Source organism: Jaculus jaculus, chromosome 12 (assembly GCF_020740685.1).
Source record: "Jaculus jaculus isolate mJacJac1 chromosome 12, mJacJac1.mat.Y.cur, whole genome shotgun sequence".
Lineage (NCBI taxonomy): Eukaryota > Metazoa > Chordata > Mammalia > Rodentia > Dipodidae > Jaculus > Jaculus jaculus.
In genome coordinates, this window is record NC_059113.1 from 21,635,827 (window position 1) to 21,661,812 (window position 25,986).

At 45.9% G+C, this 25,986-nt stretch overlaps 1 protein-coding gene across 1 annotated transcript; it reads left to right on the forward strand.

The window, feature by feature from the left end:
* The first annotated feature begins 7,510 nt into the window (after positions 1–7,510).
* LOC123453538 (dentin sialophosphoprotein-like) lies at positions 7,511–25,742 on the forward strand. Its single transcript, XM_045130552.1, has 15 exons — positions 7,511–7,536; positions 7,771–7,885; positions 8,145–8,318; positions 11,524–11,630; positions 13,005–13,060; positions 16,049–16,085; positions 16,834–16,903; positions 18,187–18,508; positions 18,821–19,862; positions 20,296–20,441; positions 20,960–21,014; positions 22,490–22,666; positions 24,262–24,981; positions 25,414–25,637; positions 25,738–25,742. The coding sequence occupies exons 1-15, from the start codon at positions 7,511–7,513 to the stop codon at positions 25,740–25,742; spliced, it is 3,276 nt and encodes a 1,091-aa protein (XP_044986487.1).
* Positions 25,743–25,986: the final 244 nt, after the last annotated feature.

Consider the following 25,986-nt stretch of genomic DNA (forward strand, 5'->3'; position numbering starts at 1 on the left):
CACTCAGATAATGTTGTGAGGTTTTGGGTGACACGATTTCAGGGTTCACTGTTCAGCTCACTAAATTTAGGTTTGGGGAAGATAGCTTGTCTATAAATTCTGGCTCAGACTTGAGACTGCTGTGGGCCTTAGGGTTTAGCCGCAGGTTTCCCTGTCTTCATACTGCCCATGTGAGTGTGAGTGTGAGTGTGTGTGCTTCACCTCCCCCAAGGCTTCACCAGCTGGAGATCAAGTACGAGGCTTCATCACAACACATGAGGCTGAGGGGGCTTTGCATCCCAACTACCATAGTGAAGGTTCTAGAAACCTGTTTTGTTTATTTAATTTGAGAGAGAGAGGGAGGAGGGGGGGAAAGAATGATAGTGCATGCTAGGCTCTTCTGCCATTGCCAAGGGCCTCCAGACACAGTGCCACTTGAAATATCTGCATTTCCATGCGTATGGGTAATTGACCGTGGGACAGCAGACTGTGCAAGCAAGTGCCTGAGAAGAGCTTCAAAAGATTATAAAGTTGGACTTGATTTACTGGAAAGGAACAAAAAATCTGACATAAGTATAGGGCAGGTAGATGGAGTAGAGTAGAAACTTCAGAAATGGACCTCAGTGTATGTAGGAATTTAATAGATAATAGCGATAGTTACAAGTACTTGTGTAGCGTTTGAATCTTACTGTGTGGCCGAGGGTAGTTCAAACTAATCACCCTCCTGGCTCAGCCTTCTGGGTAGCTGGGCTTACAGACTTGTGCCCCCGCTTCTCACTTTATAGCAGCTTCATTGTTTCTTTTCTTTCCCCAAGGGAGGGTCCCATATAACCCAGGCTGACTTGAAGCTCAGTGTAGTTCCAGGCCAGCCTCAAACTCACAACAAACCAATGACTCCCAAGTGCATTTTTTAAATCTATCTAGCTATTTTTATTCTCAAATATGAGAGAGAACTAGATACAGAGAGAAACAGACAGAAAGAATGAATATGTGTGTGTTAGGGCTTCTTTCCACTGCAAATGAACCCCAGAATCATGTGCCACTTTGTGCATCTGGCTTTATGTTGATATTGATCCTGGGCCATTGGGCTTTGCAAGCAAGTGCCTTTAACCACTGAACCATTTCTCCAGTCCGAATTCTTTCATTTTTAGCCTCAGTAGATTTCTCTGTAAAATGGACATGATGTTCCATTTCCTTAATCAAGAATAGTTCTTATTACTGTTTGGTTTTTTGAGGTAGGGTTTCAATTTAGCCCAGACTGACCTGGATTTCACTATGTAATCTCAGTGCAGCCTCAACTCATGGTGATCCTCCTATCTCTGCCTTTAAAGGCATGTGTCACCATGCCCGGCTTATTACTATTTTTACTTAGTTTATATTTTATTTGTAAGCAGACAGAGAGAGATACAGACAGAGAGAGGAAAGAGAGACAGAGAATGGGCATGCTAGGGTCTCTAGCCACAGCAAATGAACACCAGACGCATATGCCCCTTGTGCATGTGGTTTATGTGGGTCCTGGGGAATTGAACCAGGGTCTTTTGGCTTTGTAGGCAAATGCCTTAACTGCTATGCCATCTCTCCAGCCCTTATTACTATTATTATTATTTTGTTTTTGTTTTTTATTTTCAAGGTAGAGTCTCACTCCAGCTGACCTGGAATTTGCTATGTAGTCTCAGGGTGGCCTCAAACTCATGGCAATCCTCCTAATTCTGCCTCCTGAGTGCTGGAATTCAAGGCATGTGCCGCCATGCCCAGCTCTTATTACTATTTTTTAATTGAATTATTTATTAATTAATTTTTAAAAGTCACATGTTAAAAAATTTTATTCTTTTGAGCTTTAAAATTATTTAGTTAATTTTTTTATTTTTTATTTTTATTTTGAGACAAAACCTCACAATGTAGCCCTGGCTGGCCTTGTACAAGCTATGTAGACCCGGCTGGATTTGACTTTGCAGTGATCCTCCTACTTCAGAGCTTCCTGAGTGCTGAGATTACAGATGTGAGCCACTAGGTCTGGCATTTTTTTTAACGTATGAGACAGGATGTTGCTCTGTAACTTGAACTCGCAAGGCTACAAAATTGGAATCTTCCTGTGTACTGGGATGACAGGTGTAAGCCACCACATCTGCATTTTGTTGTTGTTTTGAGGTAGGGTCTGAGTGTAGCCCAGGCTGACTGACATTCAGTATGTAGTCTTAGGGTGGCCTTAAAGTCACAGTGATCCTCCTACCTCTGCCTCGCAAGTGCTGGGAGTAAAGACATGTGCCAGTATACCTAGGCAAAATCAATTGTGTTTGTGAAACTTCGGCCTAGCTGGTGCAGCCCCTTCCTGAAGCGTGTCATGGCACCAGTCTAGTTTCCGGGTCTTTCAATCATTAGTATTCATATTTCGTTTTTAGAAGGAGGACCTCGCTGCTGCCCAGGCTGGTGTGGAATTCACTGTGTAGTCTCAGGGTGGCCTCGACCTCACAGCAATCCCCCTGCTTCGCCTCCTGAGTGCTGGCACTGCAGGCACAGGCCACCATGCCTGAGGTCCTGAGCATTGCAGGCAGGCGGGCGGGCAAGGGGCGGTCTGGCACGTGATGGGCAGGGCTGTGGGCAAATGAGGGGTCCCCGGGGTCCCGCGGGCGGAGGGCGGGCGCGGTTGACCTGCACGTGCCCCAGGCGCAGAGTCCAGCTCGTCCTCCTGCGGGAGCGGCTTCGTGGACGGCGACGGCGGTCAGGCGGCCTTGGCCTGGCCGGGCTGCAGCTCGGCCCACGGCGCGGAGCCCGGGTCTGGAGGAGGCCGGGAGCCGCGGGACGGGGCGCTGCGAGGATGCTGCGGCCGCCGGCTGCCCGGGGCTCCGTGCGGCGAGGCCGGCGTCCCCGCACCGCGGGCCGGGAGACCCTGGGCTCGGACCCCCGCCGAGGTGCCGTTAGGGCCCCTCCCTGACCTGCGGGGTGGCCGCTCCTGGGACGACCCCCGGGAGGAGGAGGAGAAGCCTGGGGACACCGGCCAGGTAAGCCCGCCCGCCCGCCCGGGACTCCTTGCGATCAGATCGGGGGTCCCGCGACCACCCCCAGACTCCCACGGGCGGTCTTGGCGGGACCCCGGCGGTCCGCGGTGGGGCAGCGGCGGGGCCGCCCTGGGTCCCTGGGCCTCCGCGGGATGCAGGGCCACCAGCTTCCACTTGGGGGACGACTGCAGAGCAAAGTCCTCCGTCCCCCGCCGCCCCATGGCCAAACCCGGATCCGAACTGTGCCTGTAGAAACCGTGGGTCTGGGACCGGGGAAATGGGTAGCATCAGGGGATGGTGATTAGGATGCCCACATTCGCTCCCCCTCCTCTCCAGTAGAAAAGTTGGCAGCATGATGGAGCACAGCTTTCATCCCAGCACGTGGGAGGCAGAAGTAGGCCTGCTGTGAATTGGAGGCAAGCCTGAGACTACAGAGTGAGGTCCAGCTCAGCCTGGGTAGAGTGATAGCCTGACTTGGAAAAAAAAATTGAATTAAAAAAAAAAATGGGCTTGAGAAATCGCTTGGGAGTCCTTCCAGGCAATCATAGTACCAGGGAGTGTGAAGGGCCTGGGACCTTACTGGGCATCGCAGACGACTTTATAAATGTGTGCACAAGTGGCCAGTGCTGACAGAGGTGGATATTGACCTCACCCGAATGGAGGACATACCTGCTGCGACTGACCTGGCTAGTGGACCCCAAGTGCCTATATTCCCTGGAGAGCCCCCTCAACACCCTTTTCTCAGCGTCGCTGTGCACGTGGGGCTTGGCAGGAGCAGTCTCTCAGGATGGATCCGCCCAGGCTGCGCATCTTCTCAGCGCCTCAGAGTCCAGGGCCCCCAAAGCTGCGCTGCGCCTGGTCCTTCTCCTCAGGCAGCAGGGCCAGCTAAGGCCAGGCTCTGCCTTGGTGGGTGTGCGCCCTCTGTGGCCTCCTGCAGGCCCTGCAGCACCTCAGCACTGCTCACTGCTGCCCAGCAGGAGGGGCGGAGGGTGGTGTGGACTCCAGCACAGAACAGGCTTCTCCCAGACCCGGCCCAACAGCTTTATCAGGGTTTTCCCTGACGACCACGTCCATTACTAGACCTGGTGACAGTGAAAGTGAAGGGAGAGGATCAGGATCCCTCTGGGGGGTGACTGGCCAAGGCCCACAGCACTGCCCACTGCCAGTTCGCTGTCCAGAGTTCTGCCTTCAGTGCTTCCATCTGAAGTCGTGAGTGAATTCCCTAGTTGTACAACAAATAGAGCTGAGCTAGAAAAGAATGAATAGAAGATTCATTCACGGGTGTCAGGGTGCCAGTTAGACTTTTTAAATATTTTTATTTATTTCTCTACAAGCAGAGATAGACAGATTGAATGGCCTAGCAGGGCCTACAGCCACTGGGAAAGAACTACACATGCGTGCACCCCTTCGCACCTCCCAGCACTGGACAGGCGATGTTCGTCCCCAGGGCTGTCTCCAAGAGCCTGGGGCTGCCTCGCAAGGACGCATCTCTTCACTGGATGTCAGCTACCAAGTTCCTGAGTCAGTGTGAAGCCAGTGCAGATGACTACCTGGTTGTTGGGGTCCCAGGCAACGCTGGCAAATATACCTACCAGGCAGTGAAGTCAGAGCAAGGCAGGCCCACAGGACACACTGGGTTTGGAAGAGGAAAGGAAAGGCAGAGTTGCATCACTTCAAGGGACAGAGGGACTTCTGCAGAGGCCAAGGAAGCCGCTTTGGCAGCCCAGGGGACCCTGTCGAGAGCAGATGAGCTGGCGGGCGCGGTGGCGATCCTGAAGATGCCTCTGAGCTTCGCGATGGGACTGCACCATGCTCACCTGCAGCCTTCGCTCGCCTTCCTGTGGCTCTGTCTTTCTCCTTCCGTGCAGGTTGGTGTTTTTGGGTTTGGTGAACTCATGTACAGGAAACTGGAAAGTCTACAAAACAAAATCAAGCCACCAATAATCTTAAATGCCTGACATCGTAGGTTAAAAAAAAGCTACCCAAGTGCACAGCGGGACCTGCTCCTCACACTGAAACCACTTGGCTTTGTGGGCAGAGCTGGGCAGCAAAGGATCTGCACACTTCACACACACCCCTGGCAGCTCACCTTTGCAGGGCGCCTTGTGCGCAGAGCTGACATGTGTCAGACGGGCTTGCCTCGCACTTGCTTGTGCGTGGCCGACCCTCCATGTCCTCAATTGAGGCTGCCTGGTCACGTTCAATTGTGACATAACTTTGTTTCCCTCGTTGCCTGGCAACCAACTGCTCCTACCATTCATTTCGTGAGTCAGGGGTCTTCCTTGAACACAGTACTTACAAAGTGTTGGCCATATTTGGTATTTCTTTAATAGTAATTACCCTGAATGTGGCCGTGAGGCCACGAAAAGCTGTGACTGATGGGGGGAGGGGGCCCGTGAGGCCCTTGACCTCTATCATGAGGAGGGCGTCAGGGTCCCGATGGAGCCCTGAGCCCCAGAGCTCCTGCACCAGCCTGTGCGGGGCTTGCTTCTGCTGGACATTCCTAAAGAGAAAGAGGCACAAAAGGCCAAAATATCTCCAGGCCTACGAGCCTGTAGGGCAGTTCCACCAAGCCGCCAGCGAAGGCTCAGTAGAGACAGTGAGGTGTCTGCTGAGGAGCGGACTATTCAGCGTCAACGACACCGACGTACAGAACAGGTAAAAGGCCCGGAGGGGCCAGGGACTGCCCGGGGGACTGGTCATCCTGGGAGAGTGGTGTCACCTGTGTGGCTGGGTTCCTCTGCACAATGTCGAGGGATGGATGGAGGTTTCCCCAGCGTTTTGGCTGCAAGTACACACTTCCAGAAATTTGAGAGATTCTGTCTTCTCACTTTGACTGCCAGATGAGCAATCGGGTGACAGCCCTAAATCCAAGGCCCTGCAAAGGAGAAAGGAGCTCATCCTAAGCGGGAACAGTGGGCTGGGTGGGACCTTAGTCATTCCTTCCTATCCATCCTTTCCATAGAGGTGGACAAGAGTGGAGAAGGAGGACGTGGCTGCTGGCGAAGACCCTCACACAGTCTGTGCTGCCTTGCGGTCATGAGCACATCTCATTGAGTCTTGTGTGATTATCTTTTATTTTGTATGGTAATAAATTTAAAGGAAAAAAGCCCTGCCACTCACACTCGTGAAACATGGCTGTTACAAGTAGCATTTGAATGCCAGAGATGCCAAAATGTGAGATGAAGAGCATCAGAGAATGCCTGGCAGGGTGGCCCTGGCCTGCAATGCCAGCTACTAAAAGGCTGAAGTAATGGATTGCAAGATCAAGGCCGAGATGGACAAGAAAGCAGACACTTTCTCACATTTATAATTATGATTATTTAGTGCTGGACAGATGGCTTAGTGCTTAAGGCGCTTGCCTGCAAAGCCTAAGGCCCCATGTTCTACCCTTGAGATCCCACATTAGTCACACAAAGGTGAGGCAAGTGCTAGTTTGCTCACACATGTCCACTAGGTGGCCTAAGTGCCTAGGGTTCAATTTCAGTGGCTGAGGCCTTGGCACAGCAATTCTCTCTCGGTTCCTCTCGCTCACTCTCTTAAAAAATAGAAAAAACCATTTTGGTTATTTGAATACATCAATTCTTATATCTGAAATTTGAGCTATGATTCTATTTCACATAAGTGGAATGTTACTTTTCTTCGCTGGTTTTTTCAAGGTAGGGTCTTGCTCTAGCCCACGCTGACCTGGAATTCACTATGTAGTTTCAGGGTAGCCTTGAACTCATGACAATTCTCCTACCTTTGCCTCCCAAGTGCTGGGATTAAAGGAATCTACCTCCACACGGGGCTCTGTGATGTCAGTTTTGTTCATAGTAGTGAATGATATTAGGTATCATATCTAACAAACACTGAACAATTAAGCATTTTAAACAAGTCTACAGGCTTTGAGTTGATCTCTTTAGACCATCACCCTAACATTCTTTAAGGTAACTACTATTTCCAGTCCCCATTTTATGGATGAAAAACATGAGTAGACCTCCTAGGGAAGCGAAGATGTACAGCAGGATTCGAATCCAAGCTTCGGTCAGTGTAAAGGCTGCTCTGTGCACGGACGCGGCACTGGTAGAGGCGTGTACTGTAGGCCCAGGACCCTGAGTCAGTATGTGGACAGGCTGTGGGGATCTCTCAGTGGCTCAGAGTGTCTCACACAAGCACGAGGGCCTGAGAAGCCTGACGGTGCTCCAGCGTGAGTCCCAGGCATCCACATAGAAGGCTGGGTGTGGGCAGATGGCCTCTAACGCCGGTCTCGTGTGGGGCAGAAACCAAAGAATTGCTGAGGTTCCTGAACACTGCGTGGTCCTGAGCCAAGGAGGCTCAGTGTCCAAGAAAAGTAGCCACGCAAGGCTGGCCAAGGTGTTTCATGCCTTTAATCCCAGCACTCATGAGACAGAGGTAGGAGGATTGCTGTGAGTTCAAGGCCAGCCCAAGACAACATAGTGAATTCCAGGCCAGCTCGGGCTACCGTGAGATCCTACCTCGGGAAGAAAAAATACATTACAGCAAGAAAAGTCAAGAAATGGAGGGGTCCCACGATGAACTCCTCCTGCCTCTACAGGAGGTTGGCACAGGGCTTTGCATCAGATGTACTTTTAACCATCCACCTCCCCCCACACACAAATACACAACACTCACACTCCATACAAGCACCTGCAAGCAAAGAGTAAATAAAAATAAGAAAATTCTAACACCTTCTCTTCTGATGAAAACTAAGTGCACCCTACCTGAGTTTTATAATGGATGTGTTTTGATGTAGTGTTATATAACTTCCTAAAATGCCCTCTCATTTGCATAGAACTGCTCTGCATTACGCGTGTGCCTATGGCCACACGGAAGTGGTCCATCTGTTACTCGACTACGAATGCACCATCAGTGTCTTCGATAACGAGCAGTGCACTCCACTTATTAAGGTAGGTAACATGCAGCAACTTCAGTGTGAGAACTTAGTCATTGCAATGCTCGAACATCAAGGAGGGGCGCCCCCCTGTGATCCCTCCCCATGAGAAGCTGGGATGAGAAGCCTGAGCTACATGAGGAGCCCTCATGTCAACTTGGGAACAAAACAAGCTGAGAGGAAAAATGAATGTCTCTCATTTATAGGGAAGTAATTGTGAAGCTAGTGGAATGTTGATCTGGATGTCTTTCAATCGGGGAACTCTTGGTCCACAGGCCAGCCAGCGGGAGTTTCATTTGTGTGTCGATACCCTGCTTACACATGGAGCTGATCCGAACGACGCAGACATGTACGGGAACACCGCGCTGCATTACGCAGCTCTGAATGATGACTTAGAACTGGCAGATCTACTGCTTGCCTACGATGCAAATATCGAGGCAAAAACAAAGGTAAGATGACCCGACTCTATTTCACACTCATTGAAATAGGTTTGTTTTAACAAAGGCACATGCTGCTCCATTGTTCATATGTGGAATCTCCAGTGTTAACAAAGTGAAATGGTTTGAAATTTTACTCTTGACAGATTTTTCTATTTTTTTTTGTTAATATTTTAGTTTTTTATTTGAGAGCAACAGACACAGAGAGAGACAGATAGAGGGAGAGAGAGAGAAAGGGCGCGCCAGGGCTTCCAGCCTCTGCAAACAAATTCCAGATGCGTGCGCCCCCTTGTGCATCTGGCTAACGTGGGACCTGGGGAACCGAGCCTCGAACCGGGGTCCTTAGGCTTCACAGGCAAGCGCTTAACCGCTAAGCCATCTCTCCAGCCCCAGATTTTTCTTTTAATATTGGAACTTTTTAGTTTTATTTTTTATTTTGGAGGTAGGGTCTCCCCCCACTCCAGTCTATGTGGAATTCCGTATATAGTCACAGGGTGGCCTCAAAATCATGGTGATCCTCTACCTCTGCCTCCTTAGTGCTGGGATTAAAGGCATGTGCCACCATGCCTGGCATTGGAACTTCTTAAAGACGTTTTCGTGGCTACAGCATTATTTCAATGCTTTTGTGGCAAATGATGGAAGAGACATTGAATGTTTTAAAGGTAAAACTTTGTTTAAATATGTTTTTCACCAAGGACTTTGTAATTACTGTAAAACAACACGGAACAGTAAATTATCTAAGAGTTGGGCCTTGTTTTACAACTCTAAATAAATATTTATGACAAATGGAATCCTCGTTAGCATGGATCATCATATAAAAGTGAATGATGGGCGGGAGAGATGGTTTGGAGGTCAAAGGTGCTTGCCCGGGAAGTTTGGGCACCATGTTTGACTCTCCAGATTCCGTGTAAGCCAGATGTACAACCGTGAGACAAGGGCAGGGCCACAGATGCCCACGAGGTGGCGCAAGCCTCTGGGGATCGATTGTGGTGGCTCATGCCTTTGGACAGTTCTCTCTTGTCTTTTTAAAATTAAAAAAAAAAAATCTTTGAAAGTGAATCATTTCTGAGATGAGGCTGAACTGTAAGAAGGAGTGATGAAAAACAAACAAACAAACAAAAAAACAAACTTTAGGCTCGGTGTGGTGGCACACCCTTTAATCCCAGCACACGGTAGGGAGTGGCAGATGTAGGATGATCTCCATGAGTTTCAGGCCACCCTGAGATTATATAGTGAATTACAGGTCAGCCTGCACTAGAATGCAACCCTACAGTGAAACACCAAAATAAAATAAAATAAATATCAGTATAAAACAAAATAAAAATCGATATAAGAAATCAATCAATAAAGGAAAAATAAAATAAAGCGTTTAGGAAATTGCTACTCGTAGCCTTTGAATAATCAGAGGCTTTCCTTTCAAGGATGTCTTCTCTATTGTCCTCATTCATTTCAACACATTAACAAATATCAAACATGAGCCAGATTTTCTCGCTGAGGATTGTAGCAAGTTAGGAAAGGTTTTTGAATTGAAGGTGTGTGGTATCCACTCAGTGTGTCTGTGATGGTTCTCAAACCCTGCCCTCAGCAGCTTGGCAGTTTTACAGTGGGAGAAACATTCAGTTAATAAGAAGAGCCCTAAGATGGCTTCACAATGCATTGATTGAGAACTTGGGGAGATACCGGTGCAAATGGAGTGGAAGTTAATGTGTTGAAGAAGTTCTTGTAGAGGGTGTTGGGCACCGTTTTCATTACACTTAGGTTGTTATCACTTGACTTTTTGCTAAAAGGAAGAGTCCACAGTCACACACTTGCTTTTCCTTAAGCATGTGGAAATGAGCAGGGCAGAGGGAAATCTCAAGGGCTGTGGGCTCAACGTTGCTCATAAATACACTGATTTGCCTGCGTGCATGAAGTCCACATTTGAACTGATGGAAACTTGTAAAGAAACTTGCCATGAAAAATAGCACGCAGTCGGGCGTAGTGGTGCTCACCGTTAATCCCAGCCCTCGGGAGGCAGAGGTAGGAGGATCTTCGTGAGTTCAAGGACACCCTGAGACTACATAGCAAATTCCAGGTTAGCCTGAGCTAGCAGGAGACCCCTACCTTGAATAGGCAATAATTGAATGCAGTCTCCTGTGAGTCCATGTGGCATTCTGGTGTCTTAGTAACACACACTACTTATATGGAGGGCCCACGTGAGTTCCAGGTTTCTAGGGACACGCCAGGATATTACCTCACGCCTCCTGCTTTTCCATTCCAGATATTTGACATCGTGGTTCATGATGATTGTGAAATATTGCAAGGTTATCAACTTGATTAATATTAATTTATAAAGATACATGGTTGACAGCAATGTACAGCAGTACATGAGCCTACACGTTCTGTTAGAGATTAAAATTTGGATTGAAGCCAGGCATGGTGGCGCACACCTTTACTCCCAGCTCTTGGGAGGCAGAGGTGGAGGATTGCTGTGTGGTTGAGGCCACCTTGAGATTCAGTAATGAATTCCAGGTCAGCCTGGGTTGGAATAATACCCTACTTAAATCCACCCCCCCCCCCAAAATAACATGGTGTGAAGCTTACAAATTAGGCCTGGATCGATGTTTCAGTGGTTAAGGAACTTGCTTGCAAACCATCACAACAGAGGCTTCCTGCTCCAGAAAGCAGATGAAGCTAGATGCAAAAATAGGCACATGCCTCTAGAGTTAGTATGCAGAGGCCAGAGGCCCTGGTGTGCCCATTCTAATTCTGTTCTCTATCATTCTCTGTTTCTAAATAAATAAGTTTTTTGTAACAAAAGATCCCATGTAGCCAGATGCACAGTGATGCATCCAAGATAAAAGGTAGCACACTGTGTTCACATAGTTGTTGTTTTATTTGGAAAATATCATTCAAGTCCGTCAAAGTGAAATTCCTTAGAGGCAGTGGGTGTTGAGGTGAGTTCCTGAGCGAACTGGAGTGCACGTGTTGATAGTGAGCAGGGGCAGCGCACGTCCCAGCGCAGGAGCGGCCTGTGTGCAGGAGCAGCTCGGGACGAGGACGAGAGGGACTTGTGAGTTACTGTCTACACTCCTCCTTGTGTTCACGACCTCTTTCATGATCTCTACAGTTCAGTGGAGAAATGCATAAATTGTGTAAGTTGTAAATTATCTGTATTATTTTATTTTAATTATTTTATTTGTGTGCCTATTGATTGATTGATTTCTTGTTTTTGTAGGAAGGCTTCACGCCATACCTCCTTGCTCTACAGGAAAACAAAGATTTTATAGCAGAATTTTTGGAACACATGGGCGCAGATATACATGCGGAGGAGCTGCTGGATAGGTATGGTTCCCTCTTGTCAGCTCTGTGCTGTCCTGAGTGGTGGCGCTCACAGAAGTCAGAAGCAGCGAGTAGACAGAAGGAAGACTGACTCATCTCTCACGAATACAGGGGAAGCAATGCAAGGAAGGCTTAGCAAGAACAGTCACTGGTCAGATGAAACGACAAGACATGCATAGGAGGTTCCTGTCCCTTCTCACCCTGCTGACGCGGGGTCTTTGTGCTCTGCTTTGCTGGTTAGGGAGCTGAGACTGGGAGCAGGTCACCTTCCCTTAGATCCCAGGGAACTCTCTTTCTGTGTGCTCCTTCTGCTTGTGACCCTTTGCCCTTCATTATTTTTCTACGTACAAGCTGCATACAAATTGTAGGTGCCCGAACCTCAACGCGTCTGGGGGTATTTCCCATGGCCTCACTGTTTGGGTGTGAAATACAAAGTACTGAGCACACAGAGTTGAGATCAGTCGATTCTGAGAAGACTGAGGGCTGGAGACAAAAGGAAGCCGTGCTCAGGGCTCTTAGCTTTGCTGGCGACCCCATGAGTGATGGCCCGTTGGTTGTGGCTCTCCAGAGCAGGATCACAGCCCTCTCAATGTTCATCCCAGGGGTGAAGCGCCAAGTGGATCCTAGGCACATAGAGCTGGAGCTCTCAGCTCTTGCCAGGAGAGGGGAGCAGTCGTGAGGCGTGCAGCCCGCGTGGGAGTTGTGGCAAGGGTGTGCGCTGTAAGGACTCAGCATGACAGAGTCACGGTGATTGAGCAGAGACGCAGTGAGGTTGTAGTTTCAACATCCACTCTGCAATTTCCTGATAAGAACCATCTTCAGAATGCCCAAAATGTGCTGTGATGTGAGCGTGGTGGCAGGTGAGGCTGACAGGTAGAAATGCATCTCCTCATCTCCCATACCGAGTGTGGGGGAAGCAGGCTCAGACTCCCAGAAATGCCTACGAGGGTGAGCCCCTGGTATGGTGTGGTTCTGCTGGAACCTCGGGCGATCCTTCGTTCCTTCTGAGTAATGAGAGGTACAGGGACCTGTGTGCTGTAAGGAGGGAACTCCCAGTCCCTGCAGCAGCGCAAAGAACGGCCATGGAGAGTCAAGGAGCCAGGAACGCTGAGAGCAAGAATGTGGACTCGGGGAGTGAGCGCGCTTCAGATCACCCCTGTCCTGTGTGTGTGGGTGTGTCTGCCTATGTGTGTCCTTGTGCATGCAGGTATCATACGGAGGTGTGGTTTTAAGATTTTTCCACGGGAAAATTCTATTCCTATCTTTGACTTCAGAGGAGAAATAAGGAAAGCCATCATCAATCATTACTAATTGCTGAAGAACCCGTGATCGATTGATTTTAATAAGTGCATCCAAGTAACTATCCTTTATTTTTAGGAAACACCGTAAAATGCACCGCAGGAGGATGTGTAAGCATACAGTGCGACGTCGAGGTGAGACTGCTCTTTTGTTTTGTTTTGTTTTAATTAAGACAGAATGAGGAGAGAGAGAGTAGGAACGTGCGTGCCAGGGCCTCTAGCCACTGCAAGCAAATTCCAGATGCATGAGGTACCATGTGCATCTGGCTTGTATGGGACCTGGAGAATCGAATCTCAGTTCTTAGGCTTCTCAGGCGAGCATCTTAACCACTAAGCCATCTTTCTAGTCTCCGATTGTTTGTTTTTTTCCCCATACTGGGTGTAGTTGCAGGGCCTCAGCCATGTGAGGCCCTTGATCCCTCACTGACCCAAACCCCCAACTCTGGGGAAAAATGCTGACTTTCAGCTATGCCTGCTGCTCTGAATTTACATGGGAAAACAAAAACCGTTGTCATTATACATTTTGCTCATTTATTTATCAACTGACTGGAGTTCAAAGTGAGCTAAGTAATTCTTCCTAGATAATGCAAAGTCAGTTTTTGGTTGATTTTTAATTCCTGAAAACAATCTTAGACACATAGATACAATCACTTACAAATATGAGAAAGATTTTAAACATTTTGTATTTCTTTTGCCATTACTACAAAGAAAAAAGGGTATAAAAATGTATTTTAAATCCATTTGTATAATACATACATTTATCATGTATCTGATGATTGTTTATTACAGTGCAGTTATGATTTATCTTTGTAGTGGTTTACAATGATTGCATGTGTAAAATACAAGTTGATGATGTAATGAAGCCATGAATACCTTCAAATGGGATCTGTGGCATACCATACGATACACCATGAAACACTTTATTAATTTCTTGCTCGTTCCTACAATTACCATTGTGTGCTATAACTTTATACCTGTCAGTCTGCACAAACCATACAAGATGCTTTTCCTGAGGTCATTCGGTCACATATTGAGGTGACTATGCCTGCCTGTAATACATTATTTTTTTTTGATTTTTTGAGGTAGGGTTTTACTCTAGCCCAGGCTGACCTGGAATTCACTATGTAGGCTCAGGGTGGCCTGGAACTCACGGCGATGCTCCTACCTCTGTCTCCTGAGTGCTGGGATTAAAGGCGTGCGCCACCATGCCCGGCTGTGATACATTTTAACAGGCTCACTGAATATGTCTTTTAGATCACTCCTCCTCTTTTTTTTTTTTTTTTGGTCTTTTCAACAAATTCAGCATAGAGACTTCTGAGCAGTCTAGGCACTGTGCCCCTCCTGAGCTGTACCTCCAGCTCCTTTTTGACCTTGCCTTCTTGTGGACTAAATTGGAATATGGTGCCTCTTATTTAACATGCCGAAAGTATACTTTTCAGGGAGATCTGCCCCGTCATGTGAGCTGAAAAAGATCACATCATGCAGGAACACACCACATTCTGCCAAGTCTGTCCCGAAAAGTGTTAGTGGTAATGAAACGCTTTCGGTAACTTGCACTTTTAAAAACTGTCTAAAGAGGCGGGCGTGGTGGTGCACGCCATTAATCCCAGGACTTGGGAGGCACAGGTAGGAGGATCAGCATGAGTTCCTGGCCAAACTGAGACTACATAGTTCCAGGTCAGCCTGACCAGAGGGAGACCCTACCTTGAAAAAGAAAAAAATAAAATAAAATAAAAAATAGAAAACTGTCTAAAACATCTTTCCTACCTATGTATCCTCTGGAAATAAGACCAGGAAATTAATGGTGTAGATAAATCATAATAATCCTGTGCCATTCATGATGAGTATGCAGAGATTCACTGTTGTGATGAGAGGGCTCATTTTCTCAGGAACCATTTTGTAAATAACACTTTCTTCACTATGTGTGGTGATCAGTACTGGCTGCTGGCTAAGGAAGTGCTCCACCACGAGCAACCTCAGCCTCGACTATTTTTTGGACAACCCTCGACTCTCGTCATTGGAAATACCAGGAAGGTCTCACTGGGTGTTTGTGTCCTTCAAATGAAGAGAGAATGCGTTATTTTCTCTTTTAGTGAGAGCCAGCTGCTGGCCTGGGACGAGCGCGTGCGTGGATCCGTGCGCTTGCTGTCAGGCGGTTCTCTGTAGGCTTGTCGCTCTGTCCCCAGTGCCTCCCTCACCATGTCTCGCTGTGAGATCACCGCTCAGCGGTCTTCACTCCAAAGGCAGCGACCCCTCCCGGAGTTCTTTTCATTGATTTATGTTTTTACTTGCACGCGTGCACAATGAAGGGAAGCCAACAGTGACTCTTGCCTCTGCAAGAGAATGTCCATGTTGCGTTATGTGACTGCCGAAAGGAAGCAGGGCTGGCAGACTTTCCAAACGAGCACCTTTCAGCACTGAACCAAATCGCCCTCAATGGTTCCTTTCAAGGGAGATTAAGTGGAAGATGAGCGTACATCAGACAGGAGCAGAGCCAGAGCGATGCACTTGTACTAGCGTCTTTCCCGAGGAGGAGTCGGGAGGGTAAGCACTCCGCCCTCCCTTGAGTTTTGCCTCACTGACAACTGGAGATTCATTTCAAACCTCTTGGTTCCTGGTCTATTTCCTGTTTTTATGCTGAGCTGCACAGTGACGTTAGTTCTCCTTCCTTGTGAGAGACTTTCACCCTGAACTGAACAATTTCAGTGGAAGAGCTGGAGATAACTTTCTGGGGCCAACACAGAACATGAAGTGTTCCTCAAGCTTTCAAGTCCAGGAGAGCAACGTGTCATGTGCTTGACGCCCTCACCTTGGGATGGGGATTCTGCTGGCGGAGCACCTCATGTCAGGGTGACAGTGCTCAGCTAGAATGGCAGTCGTTGCCCACAGCAGCTTACTTCCACGTGTTAGTCCTTCATTCATTTCTTTCTTCTTCTTATCGTTTTTCATTCCACAATGAAATGGAAGTAAGGCTTCAGGGCATTTTCACCTGCCTATTAATATTATAATGAATGGTGACACGAGATTTGTGTCTAATTATGTCCTACCACTACATCCTTCATGTAATTTCACTATGTTGCATTTTGTATTGCTGTTGTAAAATGTACTTTCCTTTCTCCTCAGAAGCAGCTCGCAGTACTTCTCCGAGCTTCTATCGCAGGTAGGATTTCTTGACCTTCAATATTGTGGAGTCATGGACAACACACAGAGGAGGCACTCTTGATCATTGGGTTTTCTTGCGGACACACATCATGCTATGTGCTTCATGTGTGTCAACTTGTAACCATCACAACAGGCTTACAAAGCATCTGTGCTTCCTGACCTGTTTTTCAAGAACTGGGTAGCTCTGAAGGGAGTGCTGGAACCTGGCTGCTCTGTTGATAACTTCATGATTTTGTTTTAGCAAGTGAGAAACTTCCTGGTCTCCGCAGCATGTTAACCACACTCCCAGGAGCGTTGTCTGCAGCAGACAGGCTCATGGTAGTGTGGGCCCCATGCCTCCATGTACAGACGTGGATCTACACTTAGTCTTCAGCAAGGAACAGACACCTGGGAGGGCCTAGTTTATCTTTCTGCCTTGCTGCAGTAAGGGATTTGCTCTCGTTTCGATGACAAATGTGCCATGTCCATGTAGGGAGTGTTCTGGGATACCTTCAAGAGAAGAACATGATATAGACACACAGCGCAGACTCTGCCAATATGCAGCCTGTAGGTGTCCCGTATGGACCTGGTTGGTCTCTGTTGAACTTCCCGCATAGTGAACTGGTAAAGGCATAAATATCTACCAGCTTTGAAAAGGCCACTTTTACTTCATAAATGAAGACCTCTTATTGATTATGTAGAAAAGTGACCTTGTACCACACTATTTTAATAACTAAAGTTACTCATCATCCCCTGTCATTCTGAAGGGCGACCAACAGAGGTGCTCGTGATTCTGAAACTGAAAGAGACGAGCAAGACAATGACTTCAATGCCCAGGTAAAATGCACGTTCTGAAATTCATTGTTTTGTTGTGAATTTTGTTTTGGTAGTGATTAGTTTTAAAATGCGGCAGTTCTCTGCCCAGGATTGTTTATTTGCAAAGTTGTGAAGTTAACACCAATTTAATTATTCATCACTTTGATAAAATTAAATATGACTAGTACAATCATTGAAGTAGTAATGGATGAGGTAGAAAATGTTTTTGAAAGTCCATACGGTACAGGAAAATTGAGTTAGGAATACTTGTCCCACGGACAAATGGACTTTACAGGGCTTTTTACTGACATGACTCATGCCTAAATACATCTAGTAATTATTCAACCACACACATGAGCGTGCCTGTGTCTTATACCACTCGAATGAAAGACACAGATTCTGAGGCTGAAATCATCTGGCTGACTTTAGAGGAGGAACTGAGAAATTCAACCCGTGTAAACACTTTTAATCACTGAGCCATTCCCCTCCTCTCTCCCCATTAAACCTTAATAAATCCAATCATCAATGAATGCAACTCTAGAAATTCCCTGAGTTCATTGTGGAAGAAGTTGCATTTGGTCTTTTGAATACCTTTACTCCTGTCCCCCTACACAGAGACTGAGCATGGTAGGTGACGTAGAGCACAACAGAAGGAGACACGGAAGGAAGCCTGTCGTTTGTTGAGATCCCTGAACACTCTGGTTCTTTCACTTGAGAAGAAAGAAAGCAGAATTTATTTCAAAAATCAATGATTGAATATGATAAAATCAATGTAAGGCACAAAAATGTGTTGTAGGGTTGGAGAGATGGCTTAGCAGTTATCGCATTTCTCTGCAAAGCCAAAGGACTCAGGTTCATTCCTCCAGGACCCACATAAACCAGATGCACAAGGTGGCATATGCGTGTGGAGTTTGTTTGCAATGTCTGGATACCCTAGTGCACCCATACTCTATGAATATCTGCCTATGGCTGTCTGTCCATCTCAAATAGCTAAAAATTAAAACCAACACTTTCTTCACTATAATTAAGTCACGGAAAGGAAGTGACAAGCGATAAAAGCAATGAACGGAGGCGGGCGTGATGGCGCACACCTTTAATGCTAGTATTATTGAGGTTGGGATAGGAGGATCCCCGTGAGTTTGAGGCCACCCTTAGACTACATAGTGAATTCCAGGTCAGCCTGGTGTATAGGGGGACCCTACCTGGAAAAACACAATAACAAAATGAAAAGAGAAAAACAAACATAGAAAAGCCATAAAACTTCTTTTTAGTGGAAAGTAACACGACTGCAACTTTCATTAAAGGTTGAACGAGTGAGGAAGAAATGCTTACTTAAGGAACTGACAGGCTCAGAGAAGTTACATCGTAGAGCCGCAGCTACTGTTTCTGCTGCTGCCGACCCTGCTGCCCCTGGTTCTGGTAGCGCAGCTCCTGCCTCCTCTGCCGCTGCTGCTGATGGCACTGATCCTCCTGTTCCTGCTACTCCTGCCCCTCCTGCTTCTCCTGCCCCAACTTCTACTCCTGCCACTACTATCCCTGATGTTGACCCATTCGATTCTCCTGCTCCTTCTGCTTGTGATACTCTGGATGGTTCTGATGCTCCGGATGCACCTCATATTCCTGATGGTACCGATACTCTGCATGGTCCTGATTCTCCAGATGGTCCTGATTCTCTGGATGTTCCCAATCCTCTGCATGATCCTGATACTCCCACTGACCTTTCTGCTCCTGCTGATCATGCTCCCCTTTCTTCTCCTATATATCTGCACCTGCTCTTCCTCCTCGTCTTGCTTGTCTTCTTCCACCTGCCCCTGCCATTCCTCATGCCCCTGTTGTTCCTGCTGCTCCTAGTGATGCTTTGTCCTTACCGTCCTCATGCTCCCCTTGCCTCATCTGCACCGGACACTGCTGATGGTCCGGACACTTATGATGGTCCAGATACTCCTGATGGTGCAGACACTCCTGATGATCCAAACACTACTGATGGTCCGAATATCACTGATGGTAATGATAGTCCCAATGGTCCAGACAATTCTGATCGTCCAGCTAATGCTGATGGTCCAGACACTCCAGATGGTCCGTACATTCCTGATGGCTTGGACACTTCTGATGGCCCAGTATTTCCCGATGGTTCAAAATATCCTGATGTTCCAGACACAGCTAATGGTCCATATACTTCTGATGCTCCAGATAGTACCAATGTTTCAGAATATCCTGATGGTCTGGTCACTCATCATGGTCCAGTAACTTCCAATGCTTCAGACAACCCTGACCTTCCAGTCACTCCTGATGGTCTGGACGCTTGTGATTGTCCAGATACTATTAATGATTCAGACAATACGCATGGTCTGGTCACTCCTGCTGGTCCAGACACTCCTGATGATCTACACACTCCTGGTGGACAGGATAGTCCTGATAGTTCAGATGATCCCGATGGTCCTAACACCTGTGATGTTCCAGTTACTCATGATGGTCCGGATAACCATGATGATCCGGACACTTTGGATGGTCCAGATAATACCGTTGTATTAGATAATCCTGTTGGTCCAGACACTCCTGATGTTTCGGACACTTCTGATGGTCTGGATAAGCCTGATGGTCCAGATAATCCCGATGGTCCAGACACTCGCGATGGTCCAGACACTCCTCACAGTATGGACACTTGTGATGATCCTGATACTTCTGCTGTTCCCGATACTTCTGAGGCTTCCACTACTTCTGTTGGTTTTGAAATTTCTAATGGTTCCAGTACATCTGAGAATCCCCGTGTTTCTGATGGTCCCGATGCTCAGGATGGTCCTGATTCACCTGCACCTCCTGCTGCCCTTCTTGATCCTGCTATTACTGTGGATGCTGATGTTCCTGCCCCTCGTTCTGTTCCTGCCGATGGTCCCGCATCTCCTAAGGCTGCTGACTATGATGATGAAGAACATGCTCTAAAAGCTGTGAAAGACGTTCCAACTAAGGAGAAAAATGATAAGTAAGATGATGGCAATACTTTAGATAATTATTCTTTGCCAAGAAAATTCATTGTAATATGGGCTCATTTTTATGATGACTAATTAATAACCATGTAGATGGCTTTGCGGTTAAGGCACTTGCCTGTGAAGCATCAGAAATCCTGCTCAGATCTCCACATCCCATGTAGCCAGGAGCAATGGTGCAAACATGCAGTGCCACACATGCACACAAGGGGGCACAGGCATTTGATGCATGGTCACAGTGGCTCAAGAAACTGGTCTGCCCGTTCTCTCTGTCTGTCCCTTTCTCAATCTCTCTCAAATTATAAATTACAAAACTGTTAAAATTTTAAGAAATGTGAAAAGGGGAATTTTTGGAATTTTGTCAAACTGTTTTGTAAGCTTGAGGTGTAGAATTAATAGACAACATTATTCTGTTTGACTACCTTGCAGAAATGAAAGTGCTTGTCCTTTGGAGAAAGGAAACAAACATGAAATTACAAAAAGTCCATTGAAAGAATTGGTGAGAATACCAACACCTAAGACATCTAGTGCAGAAATGGACACACCGAAGGGAGTGAGCGGTCATCTCGTGTCAGGTGAAGTCCAGCACACAGGGAGCAGGCTTAACGAGGGAGCTAGGGAATCCAGCCAGGAGGGTAGGCTTTCTGAGCAAGCTTCTTTAGCTTCTGTCACATCTCCCAAACCTGTCGCAATCTGTTTCTTACTGTATCTACCTGATTTTATAATCATTATTTACCTAGGATTCTCTGTTAAAGTAAGATAAATGGTGTCATCTATTCACTTAGGATTGCTTTAAAAATATGTTACACACAGCCGGGAACCATGCTGCACACCTTTAGTCCCTGAACTTGGGAGGCAGATGTAGGAGGATCACTTTGAGGTCAAGGCCTCCCTGAGAATATAGTGAATTCAGGTCAGCCTGGGCTAGAGTGAGACCCTACTTCAAAAAAAAAACCTGCATATATTACACATTATACAAACATCATCAGTAGACATTTCCTCAGAATATGAATGAGGGAAGCTAAAAATGCATATTACACACACATAAAAATGACTCATATATTATTTCCTTCTCCTTTTCTCCATGATGCAGATTCCACCATCAGAATGGAACGTAATAATCAAGCATTTTCATACAAATGCCTAATGTAAGTTAAAATTAAGGACAATGATGTAGTTACAAAAGTAATTCTAGAAATGGCAAAACCTAAAGTATTGTTACAAAGAAATCCAAAAGTAGGAATAATTAAAAGGTATAATTACAGTATCCTACTGTTATTTATTTCTTGATTTGTTTTATTTATTTGAACAAGAGTGAAAGAGTCAGATTATATATATATATATATATATATATATATATATATATATATATATTTATATATACACACACACACACACACACACATATGTACATATGTACATATGTATATGTACATACACAGAGAGAGGGACAGAGAGAAAGTATGATTAGGGGTGCTAGGGCCTCCAGCCACTGAAGCTGATTTCCAGATGCATATGTCCCCTTGTGAATCAGCCTTACATGGGTCCTGAGGAATAGAACCTGTGGATTGTTTGGCTTTGCATGCAGGTGCCTTAACTGCTCAGCCATCTGTGCACTTCGCGTTATACTACTTTTAAATCCCTAAGTTGTTCTTACTGCAGAAATGAAAGGGTACACTCCCAGTCTGAGTTGATGGTGTTTTTTCGTTTGTTTCTGGTTGGTTTTGGCTTTTCAAAGTAAGGTTTCTCGATAGCCCAGGCTGACCTGGAATGCATCATTTGAGGTCTCAGGGTGCCCTGAAACTCACAGTAATTATCCTATCTCTGCCTCCCAACTGCTGGGATTAAAGGAGTGTGCCACAAAACCCAACTCCATGCTACATTTCACATCATTTATATTGAACATTGTTACATTTGAAAAGAAAACCAAAATATGGTGTAAATCGCTAATGCATCACTCCCGTCACTGCGTCATTTGTTATATTCAGTGAGGTCGATCCTGTGAGGGTAGCATTCACAAGTAATATGACATCGTCTCTGTTTGCATTCATCTGTTTTCTTTTCCATTGAAGTATCTAGACATCATAGGCACCATGTGTCTGGTGTCTCTTATCTCCATGGTTGATGCCCCTCATTGTTCATCCCCTTGTTTACATTGTTGTCCATGTAAAGACGTCCTTGAGCTCAGTTACAACTTCTCGCATAAGCCTCGTGTACCACATAGTATCAATTGTACCTGTGTCCATTTTATGATCAGAGAATATATTTTTCCTTGCCATTTCCTGGTAATTCTCATGTTAAAAATTCATTTAAAGATAAGTAGGTCTAGGAGAGATGACTAAGCCAATAAGGCGCTTGCCTTCAAATCCAAATGGCACAGGCACAATTCCCAGGAGCCATGTGAGCCTGCGGCAGAAGGTGGCATTTGCATCTGGAGGTCATTCGCAGTGGTTGGAGTGCGCGCCTCACCCCGTCTCTCATACCTGCCACATGCTCTGTCTCTCTAGAACAAATGAAAACGGTTGAAAAAACAATCAGTGGAGGAGTGGAATTTTCCCCTATTGTTTTGTAATCTTCTTAGAAGAAACAGTAGAAAACATTGACTTTCATGAATCTCTTAAAGGAATGGAGCCCCCTGCCCTCTGGCAGAAGAAAAGAAAAGTGAAAATAGCAAATTCACTACAAGCGAATCCGTGTCTGCATCAACCAGCGCGGGGTCTCCTTTTGAAATGGGGACTGTGCCCGAACCGCAAGTTGACGGTAGTCACGTGTCCGGTGATCTACACCGAACTGGGAGAAGGTAAGACCACCGATTATTCCTTTCCCTCAACAGGAATTGTAAACTGCTCAGTTTCTCTGGAAATTGTGCAGATTCATGTCCTCTTCATTCAAAGTAGGAGGGTGCTCAGCTCCATCCCATTGCTGAGCGGTGCAGGAAGATGGACCCCAGGCACACTGACGAGCAGGATTGGTGATGATGGAAGTTTGGCTGTAGTGGATATTGACACCTAACACCTTTGACAATGTTTCCCCATCAACGGATTCAAGAACTACTTAGAAGTGAAGGGCACTGGACAACGGAGAGATTTCTTTTTACATCATCCTTTTGAGAAATGATTGCAATCTTTGGACATGATGCAGTAGAGAAAGAAATTTGTGTTCTAATTGAACTGACATTTTATTTCCAAGTGTTAGAAATCTAGATCCAGCCAGTTTCATGTGCATGCCTATGGACATAATTCCTTACTGTATCTGTACACACATGAAAGGCAGGATCAACATGTTAGGAAAATCATGCAGTTTTCTTTTTGTGACCCTGGGGTACTCCGTTAGTATAATATTTTCCACTTCTATCCACCCATTTCCTATATAATTAATAATTTCATTGTCTTTAGAGTTGGATAAAATTCCATATGTGTGTGTATACTCAATTTCTGTCCTATCATCAGTAGATGGATGTCTAAGGAGATTTTACCCTTTAGTCTTTGTTCAAGTAGATTGGAGACCATAAGATGGAATCTGGAGGTGTTGATAAACGTTCTCCAAAGAATCCTTTTGCCTAGCTGGGTGTTGTAGAGCACGCCGTCAGGGGAGTGGGAGTTAGGAGGATCGCTGTGATTTTGAGTACAGCCACAGAGTACATAGTGAATCACAGGTCAACCTGGGCTCACAGCAAGACGCAACCTTGCAAAACAAAACATAACATCCATGAAAGTAGAAAGCAGGCCATGGTGGAGCAAAGACACATTCGTGGAAATGAGTGTGGGGTTGAACAGAGGGTGGAGGTAACAAAAACATATCTAGTTCGAAAAACACATCAAAATCTACATTTCACTGTATCTGATCATGTTTAGTCAGTCAATTCCGACTGAAATTGCAGGTCACTGATAATTGTGGAGTAGTTTACAAAAGCAGGATCTTAATGGAATTCAACATGCAATTGATGTGTTGACATGAAAGTATCAGGAATAAATTATGTAATTAACATTCAGACACTAGAGACAAATGTGTCATTTATTGTGCTTTTTGTAATGAGTAGCAATAACTTTAAATGAAGACATGGCTTAGATGTTAAGTGTTTGCCTTTGATACCTAAGAAAACCTGTTCACCTCCAGGCCTCACATGCAGATGCAGTGAGTCAAGCATACACTGTTGCGCATGCACACAAGGTGAAGGGTGCATCTGGCATTGGTTCCCAGGGGCTGAGAGCCCTGGATTGTCTGTTTTCTGTATAGTGGTCTTTTTATCTGACCCCCCCAAAAATAAATAATAATGAAAGTGTTGAATTTGAAAAATATATATACAGGGTACATGTGTGTAATTTTCCCTAATTGTTTTGCAACCTTGATGAGTAGACTTATTACAAAACATTGTTTTCTACGATTAACTTGCAGAAATGAAAGAGCCTATCCTTTGGAGAAAGGAAATAAAAGTGCAATTACAAAAAGTCAATTGAGAGAATTGGTGAGAATACCAACACGTGAGACATCCACTTCAGAAATGGACTCTCCTTACAGTCCTGACACTTCTGGTGTCCCAGATACTCTTGATGGTCCGGACACCCACAATGGTCTGGACACTTGTGATGGTCCAGATACTACCACTCTTTCAGATCATCCTGATGGTCCGTACACCTCTGATGGTACAGACACTTCTTATGGTCCACATAATCCTGATGGTCCAGACATTCCTGAGGGTCCGGACACTCCTGATGGTGCGGATATTCCTGTTGGTTCAGATAATCCTCATGATCCGGACACTCCCGATGGTCCAGACATTCCTTTCAGTCTGGGCACTTCTGATGATACTGACACCTCTGATGTTCCTGATACCTCTGAGGGTCCCATTACTCCTGTTGGTCCCATAAATTCTGATGGTTGCAGTACTTCTGAGAATCCCCGAGTTTCTCATGGTCCCAATGCTCAGGATGGTCCAGAATCTCCTGCTCCTCTTGCTGCCCTTCTGGATCGTGCTATTTCTGAGGAAGCTGAGGTTCCTGCCCCTCTTTCTGTTCCTGCTGATGTTCCCGCATCTCCTAATGCTGCTGACTATGATGATGAAGAACATGCTCTACAAGTTGTAGAAGTCGTTCTCACTAAGGAGAAAAATGATAAGTAAGATGATGGCAATAATTTAATAATTATACTTTGCCAAGAAAATTCATTCTAATATGGGCTCATTTTTATGATGACTAATTAATAACCATGTAGATGGCTTTGCGGTTAAGGCACTTGCCTGTGAAGCATCAGAAATCCTGCTCAGATCTTGACATCCCATGTTGCCAGGAGCAATGGTGCAAACATGCAATATCACACATGCACACAAGGGGGCACAGGCATTTGATACATGGTCACAGTGGCTCAAGAAACTGGTCTGCCTATTCTCTCTGTCTGTCCCTTTCTCCATCTCTGTCAAATTATAAATTGCAAAACTGTTAAAATTTTAAGAAATGTGAAAAGGGGCATTTTTGGAATTTTGTCATATTGTTTTGTAAGCTTGAGGTGTAGAATTAATAGACAACATTATTCTGTATGACTACCTTGCAGAAATGAAAGTGCCTGTCCTTTAGAGAAAGTAAACAAACATGATATTACAAAAAGTCCATTGAACGAATTGGTGAGAACATCAACACCTAAGACATCTACTGCAGAAATGGACACATTGATGGAAGTGAATGTTCATCGCTTGTCAGGTGAAGTCCAGCACACAGGGAGCAGGCTTAATGATGGAGCTAGGGAATCAAGCCAAGATGGCACGCTTTGTGAACAAGGTACTTTAGCTTCTGAAACACCTCCCAAATCTGTAACGATCTGTTTCTTACTGCATCTACCTGAATTTATAACCATTTTCTGCCTAACATTCTCTGTTAGACTAAGATCAATGAGAGCCAAGATGTGATCTATTCAATTATCTGAGCTTTAAAAATGCATTACACACAGCTAGGCACCATGCTGCACACCTTTAGTCCCCACACTTGGCATGCAGAGGTAGGAGGATCATTTTGAGTTCAAGGCCACCCTGAGAAAACAGTGAATTGCAGGTTATCCTGGGCTAGAGTGAGACCCTACGTAAAAATCAAATTATCTGTATATGTATGTTACACATTATACAAACATCAT